Source organism: Aricia agestis, chromosome 1 (assembly GCF_905147365.1).
Source record: "Aricia agestis chromosome 1, ilAriAges1.1, whole genome shotgun sequence".
Lineage (NCBI taxonomy): Eukaryota > Metazoa > Arthropoda > Insecta > Lepidoptera > Lycaenidae > Aricia > Aricia agestis.
The window spans coordinates 6,434,458-6,454,180 of NC_056406.1; the positions used below are offsets into that span (position 1 = coordinate 6,434,458).

Genomic DNA, 19,723 nt, shown 5'->3' on the forward strand with positions numbered 1-19,723 from the left:
CGTAAATTTGGTCAAATTAAGTTAGTTCTAAAAACTCAAAATAGATGGCACCAAGAGTCCCCTAGATCGCGCTATTGCTTGCTCATGCGTATTTCTATAAGAGGTGGTACCATGTTAAGCCAAGTTTTTCGATTCTTTCGATTGTTATACACGTTATTAACTAAGAACTCACCTACCAACTTAGATTAGATATCAAATTCAAAAACAAGAGCGCCAAAACTACTGAACCGATTGTAATGAAATTTTGTACACAGATAGTCTAAAGCCTGAGAAAGGACATAGGCTACTTCTTACTGGAAAAAGGGGTTGTAAGGGGGTGTTTATGCGTAAATTTGTTCAAATTAAGTTAGTTCCAAAAACTGGAACAGATGGCGCCAAGAGTCGCCTAGATCGTGCTATCGCTTGCTCATATGTATTTCTACAAGACGTGGTACCATGTTGAGTTAATATTTCGATTCTTTCGATTGTTATACATGTTATTAAATAACTCACGTACCAACATAGAAATCAGAAACAACAGTCTACCAATAATAAATACTAAATAGTTTATGGCCTATGGGTATTGGCTATTGGGCAAAGCTAAAGTTGTGTAATGCATTATGCAGCTAAGTTGTGTACCGCTAAATAAGCTTTAAAAGGTATAAAAAAGTTTAATTTAAAAAAATCATATTATGTGCACACTACACGGCTGTTTTGGGTATTTTGATTTAAGGGGTACCAGGGTTTTAAAAAGCTTTTGACACCAATTTTATTGACACCGCGCGCTATAAACTGAAGTCCACGCGGACGAAGTCGCGGGCAACAGCTAGTGACATAATAAAATGCGAAAGTGTGTCTGTGTGTCTGTTACCTCTTCACGCCAAAACAGCTGACCCGAGTTTTCCGAAATTTGGTATGGAAATACTTTGAGTCCCGGGAAAGAACATAAGATACTTTTTGTCCCGGAAGAATGTACGGTTCCCGTGCGACTTACGAGTTTTGGCGCAACGGAGTTGCGGGCGTCATCTAGTGTTACAATAAAGTAAAAAATAAAACGCCATCTGTTGAATCGTATTAGAACTAAAATGTTCATTCCATCGATATATTTCTGGATTTTTTATAATATTATACATAAAATATGTTTAAGATTTTTGAAATTTTATTTTAATACACATCCAACATATTATACACCCAGGAACATTGAAAACTTTTTGTTCCGCCTGCGGGACTCGAACCCAGGACCCCCGGGATGAGCGCTGGCCACGCGCGATGCGAATTCATTTTCATCGATATTTTCATGGAAATAAGATATTTTCCCACATCAAAATGTAGCCTATGTCCTTTCTCAGACTCTAGAATAACTGTATACAAAATTTCATTGCAATCGGTTCAGTAGTTTTGGCGTGAAAGCAAGACAGACAGACAGACAGACAGACAGACAGACAGACAGAGATACTTTCGCATTTATAATATTAGTATGGATAGTATGGATTAGAAATGCAGTAGGAGTTCTACATAAGATAAGATAGATTGATTATTATTATACCAAGTGATTATATTATTAAACATAATATTCTAACGTATTAAAAACTATAAACAAAAACATACTAACTAATAAGTATGATTAGTTCTATGTTACAATAAAGTAAAAAATAAAACGCCATCTGTTGAATCGTATTAGAACTAAAATGTTCATTCCATCGATATATTTCTGGATTTTTTATAATATTATACATAAAATATGTTTAAGATTTTTGAAATTTTATTTTAATACACATCCAAGACCCAGGAACATTGAAAACTTTTTGTTCCGCCTGCGGGACTCGAACCCAGGACCCCCGGGATGAGCGCTGGCCACGCGCAATGCGAATTCATTTTCATCGATATTTTCATGGAAATAAGATATTTTCTCACATCAAAATGTAGCCTATGTCCTTTCTCAGACTCTAGAATAACTGTATACAAAATTTCATTGCAATCGGTTCAGTAGTTTTGGCGTGAAAGCAAGACAGACAGACAGACAGACAGACAGAGATACTTTCGCATTTATAATATTAGTATGGATTATATTAGAGTAAATTCGTAAATCCTTATCAATTTAATTAATAAGTATAATATAATAAACAGATCTAGCATTTACAATTTAAATACATTTACTCTCATAATTTTTTGTAAGGGCGTTCAAAATTCGAAATTAATATCCAATTATTTATGCGTGACGAAGTTAACACTTTACCAGTATAATATAATACTGCGGCTGAAAAAATAATTTGATATGTTGCAGGGTCGAGATGCTACGCCATATTTGGAAAAAAATCGGGTGGGTCGGGACGCGATAGACTCTGCCGCTGCGCTCACTGACATGGGCAAGTATTTGTTCAGGGAACGACGTCTGCCCGTATATGACATAGCAGTTGCTATCACCAAGTAAGTAATATTTCTTATATAAAAACAAAAGTATTATAGACAATTGCGAAAAGTCTGTCTTTGTATTACCTCTCAAAGCTTAAACCGCTGCGCCGAAACGATTAGTTACCTAAATCGTTTCAAGCTTGGAGAAGTTAGTAGTTGTAAGTACTTTGAGTTGGGGAAAAGTACTTACATTGAATAGTATTTGTTGCGTAAAAACGTAAAATGTACGGTTCCTGTGACAAAAACGTATTTTCCATCAAAATATATCGGAGTGTAGGTACGATTTATAATGAGTTACACACAATATTTGCATGTTCCCAAATCAATCACGTCTCAAAAGTCTCGACGTATTATCCAATCTGTAATGCAGGTAGAGAAAAATTTAATAAGGTAAGTTTAGCTTTTAAATGTGAGGAGGTACTTACAAAATATAATTTATAAGAAGACATTTTAACAGACTACTAAGTACCTATTAGATAAGAGTCTAATAGTAAAGGTTAGCCTAAGTTTTCTCGAAATAGTATTTGATAAAAATATTATATTCATAAATGTTCAGCGGATTTACCAAACCAATAACCACCATAGCGCGAATTTTAACTTAGTAATTTATGTAAAGACTGGATACAGTGGTAAGTATTCTGCGTTTTTTGAAATTTTTGGCGCCATTATGCAACGTTAAAATGAGCAAATACCATAATAGTATGTCATGGAGTTGATCCATAAAAATCACGACATTGAATGAAGACACAAAAACTCATTTTACCAACAGGTACGACATGTGCCGAAGGCGTAAAGGTGGTCGCTGTACAAAAGGCACCGCTGGTAATTTAATTTTAAGCCAAGCCTTTTTAGGTTACAAGTGGTGTTGAAATACTCGGCATTAACAAAGGCTACGCGTTAAATAAAACGGCTTATTATTTTATTTGCGGTAAAGGATTTGGTAATGGCGCTGAATATGTTTATCAATGGCAATACTCTATTTTTAATAAAATAATATTTTGTTTCATTAGAAAAAGGGACTGAATAAAAAATAGAATATTGCCTATGATTTGCACCGGCATAACTTTTATTTTATGCTTCAAAAGTATCCTACATAAAAACGATCGAAGACCGAAGTCCAGGAGGAAGAGATTTTTTATATTGTAATAAGATATGATTTCGAATACTTTCAGACTAGACATGTGCAGAAGACAATATCCGAATGAGGCGTGCAATAGAGGGACAGCAGGTAGGCGTGTGTCGAACATTTAACCTCCCCCGAGCACGCCTAATTCATTTAAGTCCCTCACTATAATATGTACATGAATATCATTATGGGATCGTACAGCGTACTCCTTATCACATTCCCAAATCCGTACTTTCATTAGCACCTGTGAATAATCTTTCTGTCAAGTTCTATGTTTCAGTCTGTTTTCACTTTTTCAGATACATTAGACGTTCATGTATATAGTTTATTCTTTGCTGTCAGTAGTTCTTGTTTAGTCGAACTTCTATGTAGCTAGTGAATCATATCATAGTATCTAATTAATGTCTCATTATAATGACTATAACGAAATAGCGTCTGGACTCCTCGTTAAGCATGCGAACGCTTTGCTGCCATCATCATAAAGTACCGTAATACGTATAAATTATAGATTCATTTGTGCGGTAAGTTAATCACTAAGTTATTGCAACATTGGCTACCTGGACCTTTCAAAAGGCCTCTAGAACATCTTCTTGCACCTACAAGAAAGTTGCGTAAGGTCATTGTGGGACTCGTCGGCCCTACCTCAGATAAATGACACGAGGACGCCGTAAAATGAACTAACCCACCTATTAAGCGCGAAATACTGCTTTTAACAACGAAAATAAATTATTCAATTACTGTAAATAAAAGCTGTGGATACGATGATATTAGTACGAAAGTAGTTAAATTTGTCTCACAAAGCATTTCTAAGCCTATCGCTCACATAATTAACCAATGCACTACCTCAGGTATCTTCCCTCAAAAACTAAAAACCTCTATCGTAAAGCCTCTTTTTAAAAAACAAGATCGTACTGACATGACCAATTATAGACCTATTGCTTTGATACCTATCTTCTCAAAAGTAATAGAAAAAGTGTTATATGAAGCCATCTACTTATTTTTTAAATAAATTTAATATACTCTGCAAAGAACAGAAAGGGTTTAGGAGGAACAAAAACATTAATATGGCAATATTTGATTTTCTGCTACAAGTGATGCCAAGTATAGATAATAAAAAGCCTATATGTGCAATTTATACCGACATGTCCAAAGCATTTGACTGCGTTAATTTTAAAACTTTGTTGGATAAACTAAATGCATATGGCATCAGAGGAAATGTCCTTGACCTAATAAAATCTTATCTGCATGACCGTACTCAATACACAATAATTACTAGAACGTGCCCAAAAACTAAAAAAGAATTTGTATATGTCTCTTCAATGAGAAAAATTATGTTCGGTGTTCCGCAAGGTAGTGTTCTCGGTCCCCTACTCTTTTTGCTCTACATAAATGACCTACCTCTCCAAATTCCATTCCCATCCATATTATTTGCAGATGATAGCACACTAATTATAGAATGTTTAAAAAAAGCAACCTATGCAAAAGACATTAATGACACACTACAAAAAATAATAAATTGGCTCCTTTCTAACAACTTAAAAATTAACATTAAGAAAACTAAAATAATGCATTTTTATCAAAGAATTATACCTAATGACATTCAAATAACTTATAACGACGAATCCATTGACAAAACAAATGTTGCTAAATTTTTGGGTATATTGATAGATAGCCAGTTAACATGGAAAGCCCAAGCCGAATCCATATGCCAAAGAATTAGCTCATCTGCCTATGCCCTATTCATATTATCTAAGAAGGTGAACATTGAAACGGTCATAGTAGCTTATCACAGCATGGTTGTGTCCATTTTAAGATTTGGCATAATTTTCTGGGGTAATTGTAGTGACAAAGACATTATTTTCAAGTCCCAAAAACGTTGTCTCAGAGCCATGTTCGGTTTAAAAGTAACTGATAGTTGTGTCCCCTACTTTAAAACTTACAAACTCTTAACATTTCCCTGCTTATACATATTAGAAGTTGCAATATTTGTAAAAACTAATAAACACCTGTTTACTTCTCTAATTGAAACTAGAACTCGCACTAATTGTTTGAGATCCAAATATAAACAGCTGTTGTGTACTGGGGGATACAAAACCTCACTGCTAAAAAAGAGCATTCTTTGCATGGCACCAACTGTGTATAATAAAATCCCCAGCAGCATAAAAGATAAACCACTTAAATTATTTAAAAATAATCTAGTAAAACTGTTGACTGAAAAATGTTATTACTCCATTCAAGAATTCTTAAACGATTCCTTTTGACTGTTTCGTTAGTAACATAGAATATCATTGGTTTATTGACCTTATTATGAATATTGAATAGGTACTGCTTGTTTCTTTAATAACATATGTGTGAGTGTGTGACTGTATATTGTTATAATTATATAAAATTAGAACCATTTAAATTACTTTTCTACAATGTAAATTATTATTTAATTATTTTTTTTTTTTTTTTTGACACTGACAGATAACATTATTTTATTGTGACATCAGACTATAATGTGACTAAATTGTATGATTATCTTTTAAGTTACTGACGCATTGGTTTATCAAATATGTTTATAATTAACATTGATTAAGCTTCAGTAAATATGAACTCCTAATTAAATAATGTTGTGACTTATGACTTCATGGCCTTTCATAATAAGCATATGAATAATTAGTTATATTGCGTAATATTGGTTTCTTTAATATAATGTATAATAAATACTAATATTATAACTACTTACATATATAACTTCACACACCATGTAAAATCATGGTAGAATGTAAGAACTAAATAATATACTACTACCCTACCACCTACATGTACATTGTGAAACTACATTCTGTGAATAAAGAATTTGAATTTGAATTTGAATTTGAAAGAATTTGAACTGTGGTCGATTTAGCAAGACAATAAATTGCATGCTTTTAACACGGTTGCGACCACAGATACGAACTTTAAGGATCGGATGAGTAATTTGAATAGTAACGTTCTCGGGTTTACGGTCATTTTAAATGCAAAGCAATAATATTTTCATATTTGGATTTGACAGCTTTTAACATTTATCTTATTTGAGCTTTACCTATATGCATTAATTTTGAATAACCGCTGTAACACCTGTTTTGCTTCGCATGTTAGTGTACATTTACAATTAATTTCAGTAAGTATTTTTCATTAAGTAGATGTAGTCAAACTATCTTCATTTATCTTTTTTTTCATCGTTCTTGTCCTAGTTCCTTGTTTATTGAATTTTGAGTTTTTTAGGATCTCGTTGCTTCATCTAATATTTGTTTCATTACTAGGTTTCGCGTATGTGGGTGGCGCGTGTGTTGTAAACAAAAGATTGGAAAAAGTCAATTCAGTTGCCATCATAGAGGACACGGGCGGTTTCTCGGGGATTATCGTCGCAGCCCACGAAGTCGGCCATTTGTAAGACTTTCATTGTTGTAGATATATTTAAATGTTTTTAATGTGATTATGATAATAATTGTTATCTTATAGATTGGGCGCTGTTCACGACGGTAGCCCACCTCCCTCATATCTTGGAGGACCAGGCGCGGAAAAATGCAGATGGGAGGACGGCTTTATCATGTCTGATCTCAGGCATACTGAAAAAGGATTTAGGTGGTCCCCTTGTAGTGTACAAAGTTTCCATCACTTTTTGAAGTAAGTATTGCCTTGGCGTTGGCCTGTAAGAAAACAAGGTCATCCATCTTCATTCACCGAGACGTCAATCTAGAATCATATTTATCATTACTGTCTCCGATTGGATTTTATTATTTACTTATTTTCGAAATGCCTCTAAATAAATCATAATATAGTTTTATCAGATATTACTTAAAAATATTTTATTATAAAATTTAATGATGATTACTACATAAAACACACTGTTCCAGCGGCGACACAGCGACGTGCCTGTTCAACTCGCCGCACGAGGATGACTCCTTACCGCGGGTGCTGCCGGGCCGTCTGCTGACACTCGACGCGCAGTGCCGGAAGGATAGAGGAACAAGGTTCGTCTTGAAATGCCGCTTTTTTCAGATTTGAAGCATAAAGGTAGCGGGCGACATGAAACAACCGCCGACGACGTGTCGCAGCGACACGACTGGTTTGTATGTATTTCTATGAAATACCCTCCGCAGTTAGCGACACGAAGCTAGCGACACTTATTCATAGAAATACATAGAAAGCAGTAGTGTCGCTGCGACACGTCGTTTGAGGTTACTTCGTATCGCCCGCTGCCAGCCGGCACTTTAAACTAGTAGCTACGCAAGCTGAGGCATCTGCAATCTAAATTGGTTTGCGTTTAAGCTGTGTCTACCTAGGCTAACTTACTACAGCATTTTTTTACTACCTGCAATTTACAAAAATCTACTTATAATTTATAAGTAGATTTTTGCAAATTGCAGGTAGTAATAATTATTATATGTTATAAGCAAGGCTACTGAACTTTATTATATGTAATTGATTGTACCGTTGGTACTTGGTGGAAATGCATGTTGAACACTAATAAAACAATATTTGCGTGCACTTTTTCAGTGTGTGCACAAAGTGCACGCAAATATTGTTTTATTAGTGTTGAACTTTATTAACTGAAAAAATATGTAAATGTAAGAAATTGTAAGAGCGGCGTAGCCAATCAATGGATTTGCTCTACTTATCTAATGAGCTATGTGTGGCGGTCGCAGACCATAAAATATTTTGAGTTTTAATATTATTTCGTAAACTACCCTCAAATGTTCTACAAGCAACGCGTTTAAATTGCAGTGCGTGTTTCAAAGACGAGCGAGTGTGCGCTCAGCTGTTCTGCTTCGACTCGGCCAGCGGGTACTGCGTCGCGTACCGACCGGCCGCCGAGGGCTCGCCGTGTGGGGATGGCCAGGTAACATTGTTGAATTATGCCTTTTGGTAGCTATTGAAAATTATCTTTTAAGCAATGTTTGACGATTGGCTGTTACACATGAGCTGATTATCTTCTCCAGTCTCGCCAAGTGTTCTTCAAATTATGTGTGAGACAAAAACACGAGAAAATTATATTAGGGCTAGCAGGTATTATAAAATTTACCTTACACTTTTCAGTACTGTATAAACGGCCGGTGTATAACTGAACACGAGAACATCATACCGGACTACTCGCAGCACACGCCCAGCTACGTCCGACCGGAGACTAGTCCATTTTATGGTAATATTACGAGGTGCGTACTTCTCCTGACTACTCAATATAAACTCGAAACGATTGTTACTGAAATAGTGTTCAATATTATTTTAGTAACAATCCATCAAATAAATTTGTAATGTTAAATAACATATTTTGTTAAATATTAAAACAAAACACAATGTAATACGGTTAATCTATGTACTATGAGATAATAACATGTTTTTATACATACTAATACAGTAGCGAAGCGACGACCCAACCGTACGTACCCAGCACGGAAGCACCGGCCCCGGCCACAAATTACAGTTCCAACTACGAAAAGAGCTCCAAACCGGAATCCTTCACCACCTCCACATTGAAACCGTTCAAATACTACTTTAGAATAACCAAACCGCCAGAGGTTGTCACCGAAAAAACGACCACAACCACCACCACTACTACTACTACAACCACCACCACTACACGGAAACCACAGACGAGCATCTCGTTCCCACCGTCCTTAAATAAGTTCTCGATAAGCACCACGAGAAGTCCATACGACTTCCAGGATTTCACCACCAAAGCAGCTAAAGCTGAAGTCACCGAGAAAAAGAGCTCTCTTGGCAAAGAGTACAGTCCCTTTGGACGTCCGACTACGAAGAGTCCCCTATTCCCAGATAAGGGCATAAAGTCCTTATTCAAAATTGGCACCTACTACTCTCAAGCGAAATCCTACGACAATTCCATAAGACCCGACGCCAATTCTCAACAAGACGTGCAGATTGAGCCTGCCAGATTAGTTTACTCTTTCCAAAAGAATTTGACGACGGGAGCCATTATAAGAACGTAAAGCTGCCAAAAAAATTGGTAAGGCACGAAGGACGGTCATTACCATTTGTCGTCTCATAGATCATACCATCAGGATCTAATCATGAATCGAGTCATCACGAACCCATGACATCCAATCTGTGATCAGCTTGTAAATACTTCGGTGCAGTCTGTTTCTCTGTGTATATATACGACTTGCCTTATCATTTTCTTTTCAGTTGAACCATGATCGGACAATCATCTACATAATATCATCGATGTAAATATGTTATTCAAATCGTCATGCCCTGCTTGTCTCTAACTTATCTTCGTGTCTGTCTAAAGGGAACTTTTTAGACTCTATGATGCCCTTTACTGAATACTTACAAGTTACATACGCTTGAAGCTCAGAAGCCAATAATTTATTAACTACAATACTCAACGCAAACACGAAATACTACAAAAAAACTGAGCTGATCTATATGACTTGTTTCTAACTAAATGAACTTTTACGGTGATTACAGTGATATGTCTAACCAATGTTCTTGAAATTTATAATATTGTCATATGTATCTAGCTACTTGTAGGTAACGTATGTCACTAATTAGAAAATGTAACTGTCTACTTGTCTTCTCGCTACAATCGTGCTACCATCAACGATCATAATATTTGCCTTGATTTACTACAAAATTTCTGAGAACCACTTAAATCATTTACAAATTAATATCATTTTCAATTTTTATTCTCAGAAACATGGATAAAAATATAAAAAAGCATTATTGGAATGATGACTAAGTTATTTCTTAACTCTTGTTCAAATTTAGTCTACTAGCAATTATTTAAAATCACATGAAAATTGTAATTTGTACTTATCACTTTTGTTAAACGTTTTGCCGCTAATCATTTTATTTTTTCGCCCGTCATCATTCCAATGGCTTCGAACAAGATGAAGTAAAACCTTGAATTGTGTTGCAGTAGCCGCCACTAGCAAATCGCGAAGGCCTTACTGAAGACTGCTTGCTGGATCCAGAGACTGGTGCTAAGATATTAGTGATCCTGGACAACTTCTTGGACTATCCTGGAGTGAAGCCGGGACCGTCTCCAGCCCAACTTACAGAGTGTGTCGCGCATACCTCAAAATGAATATTACTCGACTCGAATAGTTGATATTAATTTAGCTCATAAAACATCGAAATAAATGTTAGAATCGATTACACGACTGAACAGAGTTGGGTAGTATTCGTCAGCGGGTAAAGGTTTGCGCGTATGTGTCTGAAGACAATATTTGGTGTCAGACACAGTTGTGAGTGATATATCATTGTGATTGTGTAACTATAGTGAACTGTAAGTACATTAGTAATAAATCTGTATGACGAACAAAGCCTCGATATACTCGACTCGGTTTTGGAGTTATCTAAGTTTGACTTTAAGCTGTTGTAAAAATAATTTTGTAAACAGAGTAACTGCCACGAAGTGCCTTCTTATTGTAAGCGTTGTGCGTGTAGAAACTAATATTATGCAAAAGCCTCCACGTTAAATTATTATTTCAGATTCAATTATTTTTGAGAAATTATCTACTTTATCAAAAAGTCTAGGAATAGCGTTTTAAATTTTTACACAACTTATTCATAGGTTCTTAATATTATTTATTTATGTATGTTAAAAATTTGATGTATCCTCAAATTAGTAGTCTTCCATGAAATTCAAGAGCTAAGTGACTTAAAATATTAGTAGAGCATTCATAAACTTTTGTATTATTATATTTTGTATCTGTTTATAGCGACTGGTTCGCGAATATAGTAAATATTCTACACAAATAGGACTAAATATACAATTTATATTTTTGATATTTTAATATGTAAATGTTCTTGACTAAAGTTACCATAGAGTAATTAATGGTAGATGTTTCAGACTGCAGTTTAATATTTACAATACGACCGAACTTCTTATTGACATCACTTGCCTTTTTATAACTATTTATTATGTTCCAATAATTTATGTGTACCTATCTGATAATTAAGTTTGTCCTAAATTGTTTAAACTAAGAAAAAATATAAAAAACAAATATGTTTGTGATGTTTTATTAACTACCCACTTTTCCATATAAAATATACACCGAACCCAATTCATTCAATAAAATAATGAACAATTAAACCATTCACAAAAAATATACATCGTAAACGTAATTCCTTATCAAGGAGTTTATAGAAATGCTACTTAATGTACATATAGTCCTCTCAAAAAGACAGAATTTACCTTTTATAAAATCTAATTGGATTTTACTGGAACTGGTGATGCTGCTACGTTCTTAGCTAACAGTTTGACAAGCATTCCAACAGACATCACAAACATTAGACCAGCGGGCATAAACTTTCTGCTATTGTAGTATCTGTAACAAATGACGCAATATAAATATTGAATCTCTACATATAGAGAGATTATGTTAAATGTTTATTTATTGACGAAGGACAGCTCTGTTGGTATAATAAATAATTAATATTATTGAATTGATAACTATATGTTAGCAGTATAGTATAACTTAACAATTAAATTAAAAATATTATATAAATTCCAGTAAAAATATGGATGGAAAGAACTACTGCTAGGTATGTACCTGTATCCCATAAGCCCACCCAGAGTGGTAGTGGTTCCAAGTGTAAGGGTGTAGTTGGACGGGTCCTGGCTAATTTGATATGCACCAACACCTACAAAGGAAAATGAGTTTTCCACATAGGCTACTCAAGTAACAGTATTGAAAAAGTTAATTTGTTAAGTTTATAATCTAAAGTATTATTATGTGCCCAGTAGTTTTCTACAAGTATTCTACAGTATTTGATGAGTGGTTACTTCACTCTTAAAATACCGTATAAATCATCTACAACGGATGCAAAGGCCTAGTTTTTTTTAATTATGTGCCGTTTCTAAAGGTATTTGAAAGAAAGAAAAAAAAACAATTAAAACTCTTCTGTTAAAATATTTAAGTATACAAGCATATTGATTAGAAATTATAGGTATCTTTGTATCTTTTTTACAATGTAGCTAACACGTCACTTACACAGCAATTACTATTTGTTTTCAGATGACCAATTTAAATGTATCTAAAATAAATAATTATTATATCTAGATACACATTAAGAGAAAAAGTTTAAAAATCATTCTTACCTAGAATTGAGCCAAATATGAGGCCTGCTCCAAGTGAAGGGATGGATCCTTAAAAAAAATATACAAGTGCCTGAGTAAAAAAAAACCAGGGTCCCATAGGAAACCTAAATTAATACAGTAAGTATATACTTAGATGGATTACTTACTTTGATGGATTTAATAAAAAAAAATCCTATTCTTTACAGATATAATAAAACAATTAAACATGAGTCAATAAAAAAAACATCAAGGTCAATGTGTCGAAGTCTGGCATACTTTTCTAAAATTAAAGTTTAACATAATTTATTGACTTGAGATTCGCTTTTTAAAGTAACTTGCGTCATCGGAAATTATAGGCTATATATTAATTAGACCTATAATGATCTAAAAATAATCTTAGTTGCCGTATTTTTTTACTTACGTGGTATTTTTTTAAAACTCGGCGTGTAGACGGACTTCCCTTACTGTTTGAGGTAAGTCCGTCTAGCAGCAGTATAGCCATAACTTGTAAAGTAAAATGCATGGCAACGGTTTCTAGCACAAGCCGCAAAGCGGCCATTCAAATATCTGTATAAGGTGTCGGTGATAAGGTTCGCATTCCAGAGAAAATTAATTTTATATCATTTTAAGGCAAGTTCGTAGGTCTAAGTGGTTGCAAACATTTTCATTAAAATTATAGTGCATTTTTTTTATAAAAAAACACAAGTATAAACATAAATGTTTATTACAACAAAATTATATTAATAATTAGTGCCGGTAAAATCAACAACTTTGCTTCATCATCATTTAAGGGATGAGACTTTTTCAACATACTCCCCTACTTAATTTTGATTTGATTATTTGTTATTGATATGTCTACTTAGTACCTATTTTTTTTATTCCTTCATATTAATATTTAGTTACTTAAAATAACTTTTTAGTTTACGTGGCAGATTGGGGCCATGCACGCGAAAGTTACGCGTTTTTATACCATTATTTTCGCCGCTCAATTAAAATTATAAGGGTTGTTTGTCTGGGAGGTAGGATTTTTTAGGAAAATTTTCCTGCTCTTTAAGGATCTTTTTTCAAATTTTGATTATCTCAAATAATTTTTGGTTTTTGGAATATTAAAAAAACCAAACCCTTCTTTTTTTACTAAGTAAAAAAAGAAGGGTTTGTTTTTTTTAGTTTATAACTTTTGCAATTTTTATCAGCCCCTCTTATATGCTCTTTTGGTGCAGTAAAATTTGGGCAATGCTATGATTTAGTAGTCCATAGTTTTAAATGCAAATTAACAATAAAGACATGTATATTTGAAAAGGTTGACAATATCTGATTCGAGGCAAGACCGGCATATGACGGCCTTTTCTTATGAAAACTAGACGGACTTCCCAATTATTGCAATTTTAGGTTAGACACATATTGCAGGTGATAATAACGAAATTAAAGCGATATTAACGAATCGAACACCAGTAATAAGTAAGATTGCGAGTACAAAATGGAAAAAAAAATTGAGATCGTTTTTTTCCTAACAGGTAGTTAGTAGCGACATGTCTGTTTCTTAGATCAAACTAACTTTGCAATATTGTTTTACCCACGGAGCCATATGAAACTAGTCGTTCAAATATGGAAATTATTGCCGCTAGACGGACTTACCTCCCAGACGAACTTTGACACATTGACCTTAATTCAATAATTAAAGAAACCCATAAATTTCCAAGTGGCAGCCATTATGCGGCAATTGTTATGCGGCAGCCGGCTGCCGCATAACAATTGAAAATCTATTGTGTCTGCAATCAAGGTGTTATTAAAATCAAGTTCCTTATACATTGGTCAGTTGAAGGTCAAATAGGCAGGAAATTTGTATATAAACTTTTAAAAAATATTAATGTAGAATAACTATTTTAAAAAGCATATTTTTTACAAAATATCAATTATAAAAATAATAATGTTTGTGCATGGAATTTTGCTAATATCATGATGTTTATCAATTATTCTAAATGAAAACAAGCTTAACCTAAAAATATTCTAGAATATTCAAGAAAGATAACATTAGTTTAAAAAATATCTTGTCAGTGAACTTACTGGACTTAATTATTACGTAGGTATTACGTATCAACACGCTGTAAAACTGACGAAACGCTTATGTTTTATACGATAATTCTATAATATTTACCTAGGTATAAAAGATAGAACACTACTAAAGAATACTTAGCAAAAATACCTGCTTTAGCATAACCCATTATGCCCCCTGCAGCTACTGTAGCAGCATAAGCAAATCCAATAATATCGAGACCCATGATGTTATTATTTAAAAAGTTTCGATAATATTATTTTTTCTTTCAAAATTAGTTAATTCTGCAATTTATTCCAACAACAGCAATCGCTCGAGAAAAACAAATTACGAAAATCTTCTCCTCTTCTGACAGCTGACGAGTGACGTCTGACAGGTGACAAATGACAAAAATCCATTGATTTTTTTTTTTTCATATAATGGCACTTCGGCTATAACCATGGCCAGTGTCGAGTATAATATTATGGCGGGAAAACAATATTCTTTATACAATTTTTTCTATATTATCGTCAGGTCAGTCAGGTCTAAAGTCTAGTCAAAGCCTAAGTATAAAGTCAATACAGTCAAGAAGTCAAGTCGGTCGATTCAGTAAAGTGGTAGGACGCTTTACTGAAACTTTTGATGGAGTTTTGGAGGGAACACAAAAGAGCACGTTTCTGGTTATTACATCACTTTCCCACACTTGTGCACGATAACGAATATTTAATGGTTAGTATCCTACCAATATTGCACATTAAAAACCCAGATAACACAATTTTAGGAAAATAATATAAAAACACAACATCACTCTTTCACATTCTTCCAAAAACTCCATTGACTTTTATAAGACAAAATCAGACAAAATGACACTGACAATAGTTTTTTTCTTATGGCGCTACAGCAAAAAACGTTTGGAATGATTTTTCAATCGTCATTCGTCGGATATGTTATGACTTATGAGTTATGACATGAGGTTCTGATAGGGGTAAATAATATACACATAACACATTATAAAGTTACTTATTTATTACTCAGGTAAAATCTATCTGGTAAATCAGCCCTTACATTGCTGCATTGAAAGTAAACGTTGAAAGTAAACAACACACATAGTATATTATATTTTATTCTTAAATTATAATACATATCATTAAATATCATAATACTTTTGGGAGTGCCTCCGCTGCCGGCGCCGGCTCCCAAAAATATCAGTAATGGGAACTACGGTAAGTATACTGCCGGCTGCTGGCGCTGGCACTCAAAATGGGAGCCGGTGATAATGCGTAAAGCGCTAGGTTCCAGTGCCGATACACAAATTTGAAAAAGAAATTATAATTATAATCTCAATTTATATATTCGACTTGTAAAGGTGAAGGTTTGGTACCTATTTGTTCGGCTGTGGATATTTTAGTTTTTTGTGATGCATTTTCTTAGCTTAGCTTTACTTTAGCTATCTTTTTTCAGCTACCAAAAAGTAAGATTTTGCACCACAGCTACAGTTATAAACTCCGTGGTATACTTCCGAAGGTACTGAACAGAACTTCAGATTCCTTATACATGTTAGAGAGTTTCAGCGTTGTTTAAAGAAGCAAAGATATTGTCTTTAAATGCTACTATGCAGAACACATTTATCAGCATCTTCATCATCACCACCATTAACCCATCCAAGATTCAAGCCCCATACGAGCACCGGTGATCGCGACATCAATAGAATACTATTTCAATAGAATAATAATCAATAGAATTTCCGAGAATCCCCGATCGAAGGATTCAAATAATTATGCATCCTTACAATTATTATGACCTTATTATTTGTACTTTTCATAGTCATTTAGCTCAAGTCTGATGTTTTTGATCATTATTCTGTTTGACAAGCGATGTTTGCCGAATAGGCGCCGGCAGCCTATTCGGCAAACATCGCGTGACTTCGGCAAACTTCGTAGTTCGGAAAACGGCGCCGGCAGTCATTTCGGCAACCGGCGCCGGCAGCGGAGGCACTCCCTAATACTTTTTATTACAATTACATATTTTTAACCGACTTCCAAAAAGGAGGAGGTTAGACATTCGGCTGTGGATATAACATTTTTTATGTATGTTCAACGATTACTCCGCCGTTTGTGAACCGATTTGAAGGTAAAGACAATAGTAATATTATACTTAAATGAACTAAAAAGTATTAAATAATCCTTATTCTGTACTCATACTCAGTATTTCTGTTCTCAATCTTTATAATTTTGAAGTCGGTACCACTACCAGTCCTATTAATAAGTATAATATAAGTTGCAGTTATACCTATTCTGTCAGAGAACTGAATGCAGCTTTCAGTAATATAATCTACACTACTATTATAAAGAGGAAAGATTTGATTTTTTGTTTGTTTGTTTGTTTGTTTGTTTGAGTCGAATAGGCTCCGAAACTACTGGACCGATTTGAAAAATTCTTTTACCATTGGAATCCTGCATTATTTCTGCTGAACATAGGCTAGTTTTTATTTTGGAAAAATATAAGGTTCCATAAGATATTTGGGATTTTCGGACGCAAGGTTTAAAAAATCAACCAGAAAAGTTACTTATTTTGCGTACGCTGCCTAAACTATAAAAGATAGAGGCATAAAATGTTCTAAGTAATTATAGATCTTTTAAATATCTACAAAAAAGTCCGCGACACACTATACCTATCTATGTTGAGTGAGGCACAATAACCATTTTTTTATTAAAAAATCTAGATATTTTTTTGGACTATATTTAAATGCGTTTATTTAAATCATGCTATTGACCCTTATCAAAATAAATTATTTCATCACTAAGTACAGTTAATGTAGATAATATTTGGTCTTTGAATGATTAAAATTGGACGTTTGGTTTTAATGTTATGGCGAAATTAAAATATTACGATTTCTGCTGCACGTTGCGAATTGGGCGTCAAGGCGCGATGCGCGGGTGTGCGTGCGGTAGGGGAGAGATTTAATTATCAGTGCCACAGACTCGCCCGGAGAGTCCACGTAAATATTACCTCGATCGTGGGAATCGCAGACACAATAGATTTTCAATAGTTATGCGACAGCCGGGTGCTGCTTTATTGATTTGATATAGACTATCGTGCTTCATTATTATAATCCTAATTTCAAAAAAGCTTTAAAAGTTATGACTACGAAAGTAATATTTTTAGAACTTTTTAAAATAAGTTTTGAATGACTATTATTTTTGATTGCTATTATAATTAATTAATTTCTTTAACTATAAATCTCCAATAGCGGCAGCCGGCTGCCAGCATAACAATTGAAGATCTATTGTGTCTGCGATACCCACGATGCCGATGCACGATGGAAGTATTAATGCATATTTTTTAATCCACACTATTTCTGCTGAATATAGGCTATATTTAATGAGAGAAAAAAGGGAGGTATTAAGTGTTAATAATTGTGTGAAAAATCTACCAAAATATTCCTTCTTGCTTATGCTTTATAAATTATAGACTATACTTACTTATCGCAAAGTGATGTACTATAGTCTTATAGAGGACATTAATATCAACGTAAAAGTCCGCGATATCGTATGTCTGACTACTACAATTATTATTATCTTACAATAACTACTTTTTAATCTAAAAATATGCAATAGTAACGTTGCGCTGGTACAAACCATGCCAAACTACTTATCAGCAGGTATTAGTACTTACCAGAGGAGTTTTTAAATTCGCTGAATCCTTCTGGACTTCCACCACACGAACTGACGTTAAAAATCGGAATTCCAATAATGCTTTTGAGAAATTTATGCCCACCAAATATGTGCAATGGGACAAGGCTGCTTATTAAAGAATTAAAGGACAATTTAATTGTAGCTACCATTATCACCGGCCCAGCAGCTGGTCAACTAGCTCATATACCGAGGATACCGATGATTCCAACTGATCTGCCAATCCCATTTAAACGGCTTCAATTTCCGGTAAAAATATCTTTCGCATTGACTATTAACAAGTCCCAAGGTCAAACTTTCAAATTAGTAGGCATCGACCTACGAAAAGAATGTTTTACTCATGGTCAACTATACATTGGCCTATCCCGAGTTGGAGCTGCTGATAATCAATTTATTTTGCTGCCACAAAATAAAACAACATCAAATATCGTTTACAGGGAAGCTTTAACCCAATTTTAATGGAATCTTTTACGCAAAAAGAAGTATGGTGTAAAAAAACATAAAGCGCAAAAGTACAACAAAAATACTTTATACAAAAACAAATAGAAAATTTCAAAATGTATATAATAGTAGATGTAGGTTAGCATAAAATAATAAAGCATAAAACTACAAAAAAAAACATAAAATATTTTAAACAAAAAAAAAACATGAAGAAATTGCAAAATATTATAAATAATAGTATCTTCTGCAGGTAAGGATAAAATAATCAAACATAACACTTAAAATATAAAAATATAAAAAAAAATACAATAAAAATGTGTTATATGTACATAATAATTATAATATAGTAGTTGCAGGCTAAATAATGTAAACTATTTTTATGTTCTGCTTAACTTAAAGATTGACTACCTTTATTTAAAAAAAATAATTTAAAAACCAATGTCCACCCGTGCGAAGCCGGGCCGGGCCGCTAGTGTCTATTATATTACTGAAAGCTGCATTCAATGAGTATTAGATTCAAGTGACTGATCTGTGAAACCTTGATTTTACACTAGGTACATATGTCAAAAGATAATTATTACTTAAAAATAATCGTTAAAATAAGATAATATGTCCTTTTTATTTTAGTTATATGTTTTATGTTATTTTAGTTTTTTATTTTAGTTTTATGTTATTGTAAAATATCGATAAGCATATCGATAAATTTGATTCAAGCACTAGCGTATATGTAAAAAAATTTAATGAAAAATTTTTCTTCAAAATTTGTGTAATATAAGAACAACAGTAACTTTAGTTACGCAAAATATGAAAGTAAAAGGGAGTTTTCACAATATTTTATTTGAAATAGAGAGCTAAAGAAAGAATAGGATATGAAGATTAATTACGGGTGAAATGTATATTTTTCAGGATTATTCCTATGATTTACACTGCAATCACTCACAGCACAAGTTATTATTGTTATATATAATAGT

General features: G+C 33.6%; 2 protein-coding genes across 9 annotated transcripts in view; one reads left to right on the forward strand and one right to left on the reverse strand.

Moving 5' to 3' along the window:
• LOC121734375 (A disintegrin and metalloproteinase with thrombospondin motifs 1) overlaps positions 1–11,515 on the forward strand; it is a 129,249-nt gene extending 117,734 nt beyond the window's left edge. For 3 of the 8 annotated variants that reach the window (XM_042124952.1, XM_042124971.1, XM_042124961.1), the window contains 9 exons: positions 2,264–2,406; positions 3,564–3,619; positions 6,805–6,931; positions 7,004–7,168; positions 7,399–7,515; positions 8,270–8,384; positions 8,582–8,697; positions 8,901–9,506; positions 10,422–11,515. In XM_042124952.1, the coding sequence (XP_041980886.1) occupies positions 2,264–2,406; positions 3,564–3,619; positions 6,805–6,931; positions 7,004–7,168; positions 7,399–7,515; positions 8,270–8,384; positions 8,582–8,697; positions 8,901–9,489 (1,428 nt within the window). In that variant the 3' untranslated portion in view covers positions 9,490–9,506; positions 10,422–11,515. Of the gene's footprint in view, positions 1–2,263; positions 2,407–3,160; positions 3,214–3,563; positions 3,620–6,804; positions 6,932–7,003; positions 7,169–7,398; positions 7,516–8,269; positions 8,385–8,581; positions 8,698–8,900; positions 9,507–10,421 lie in introns of all 8 variants that reach the window. The other 5 variants (XM_042124988.1, XM_042124980.1, XM_042124998.1 and 2 more) reach the window with 5 other exon arrangements.
• Positions 11,512–19,401, reverse strand: LOC121734521 (transmembrane protein 14C). Its single transcript, XM_042125145.1, has 5 exons — positions 19,386–19,401; positions 14,791–14,869; positions 12,609–12,656; positions 12,061–12,151; positions 11,512–11,835 (listed from the first exon to the last, which is right to left on the reverse strand). Exons 2-5 carry the CDS (start codon positions 14,864–14,866, stop codon positions 11,715–11,717), a joined length of 336 nt encoding a protein of 111 aa, XP_041981079.1. The 5' UTR covers positions 14,867–14,869; positions 19,386–19,401; the 3' UTR covers positions 11,512–11,714.
• Positions 19,402–19,723: the final 322 nt, after the last annotated feature.

Coding starts and splice junctions, on each gene's coding strand:
- LOC121734521 (XM_042125145.1), bottom strand. CDS start 14,866: ATGGGTCTCGATATTATTGGATTTGCTTATGCTGCTACAGTAGCTGCA. Junction 12,657..14,790: donor AATGGGTTATGCTAAAGCAG/GTATTTTTGCTA, acceptor ATTTTTTTTAAG/GATCCATCCCTTCACTTGGA. Junction 11,836..12,060: donor GGTGGGCTTATGGGATACAG/GTACATACCTAG, acceptor CATTTGTTACAG/ATACTACAATAGCAGAAAGT.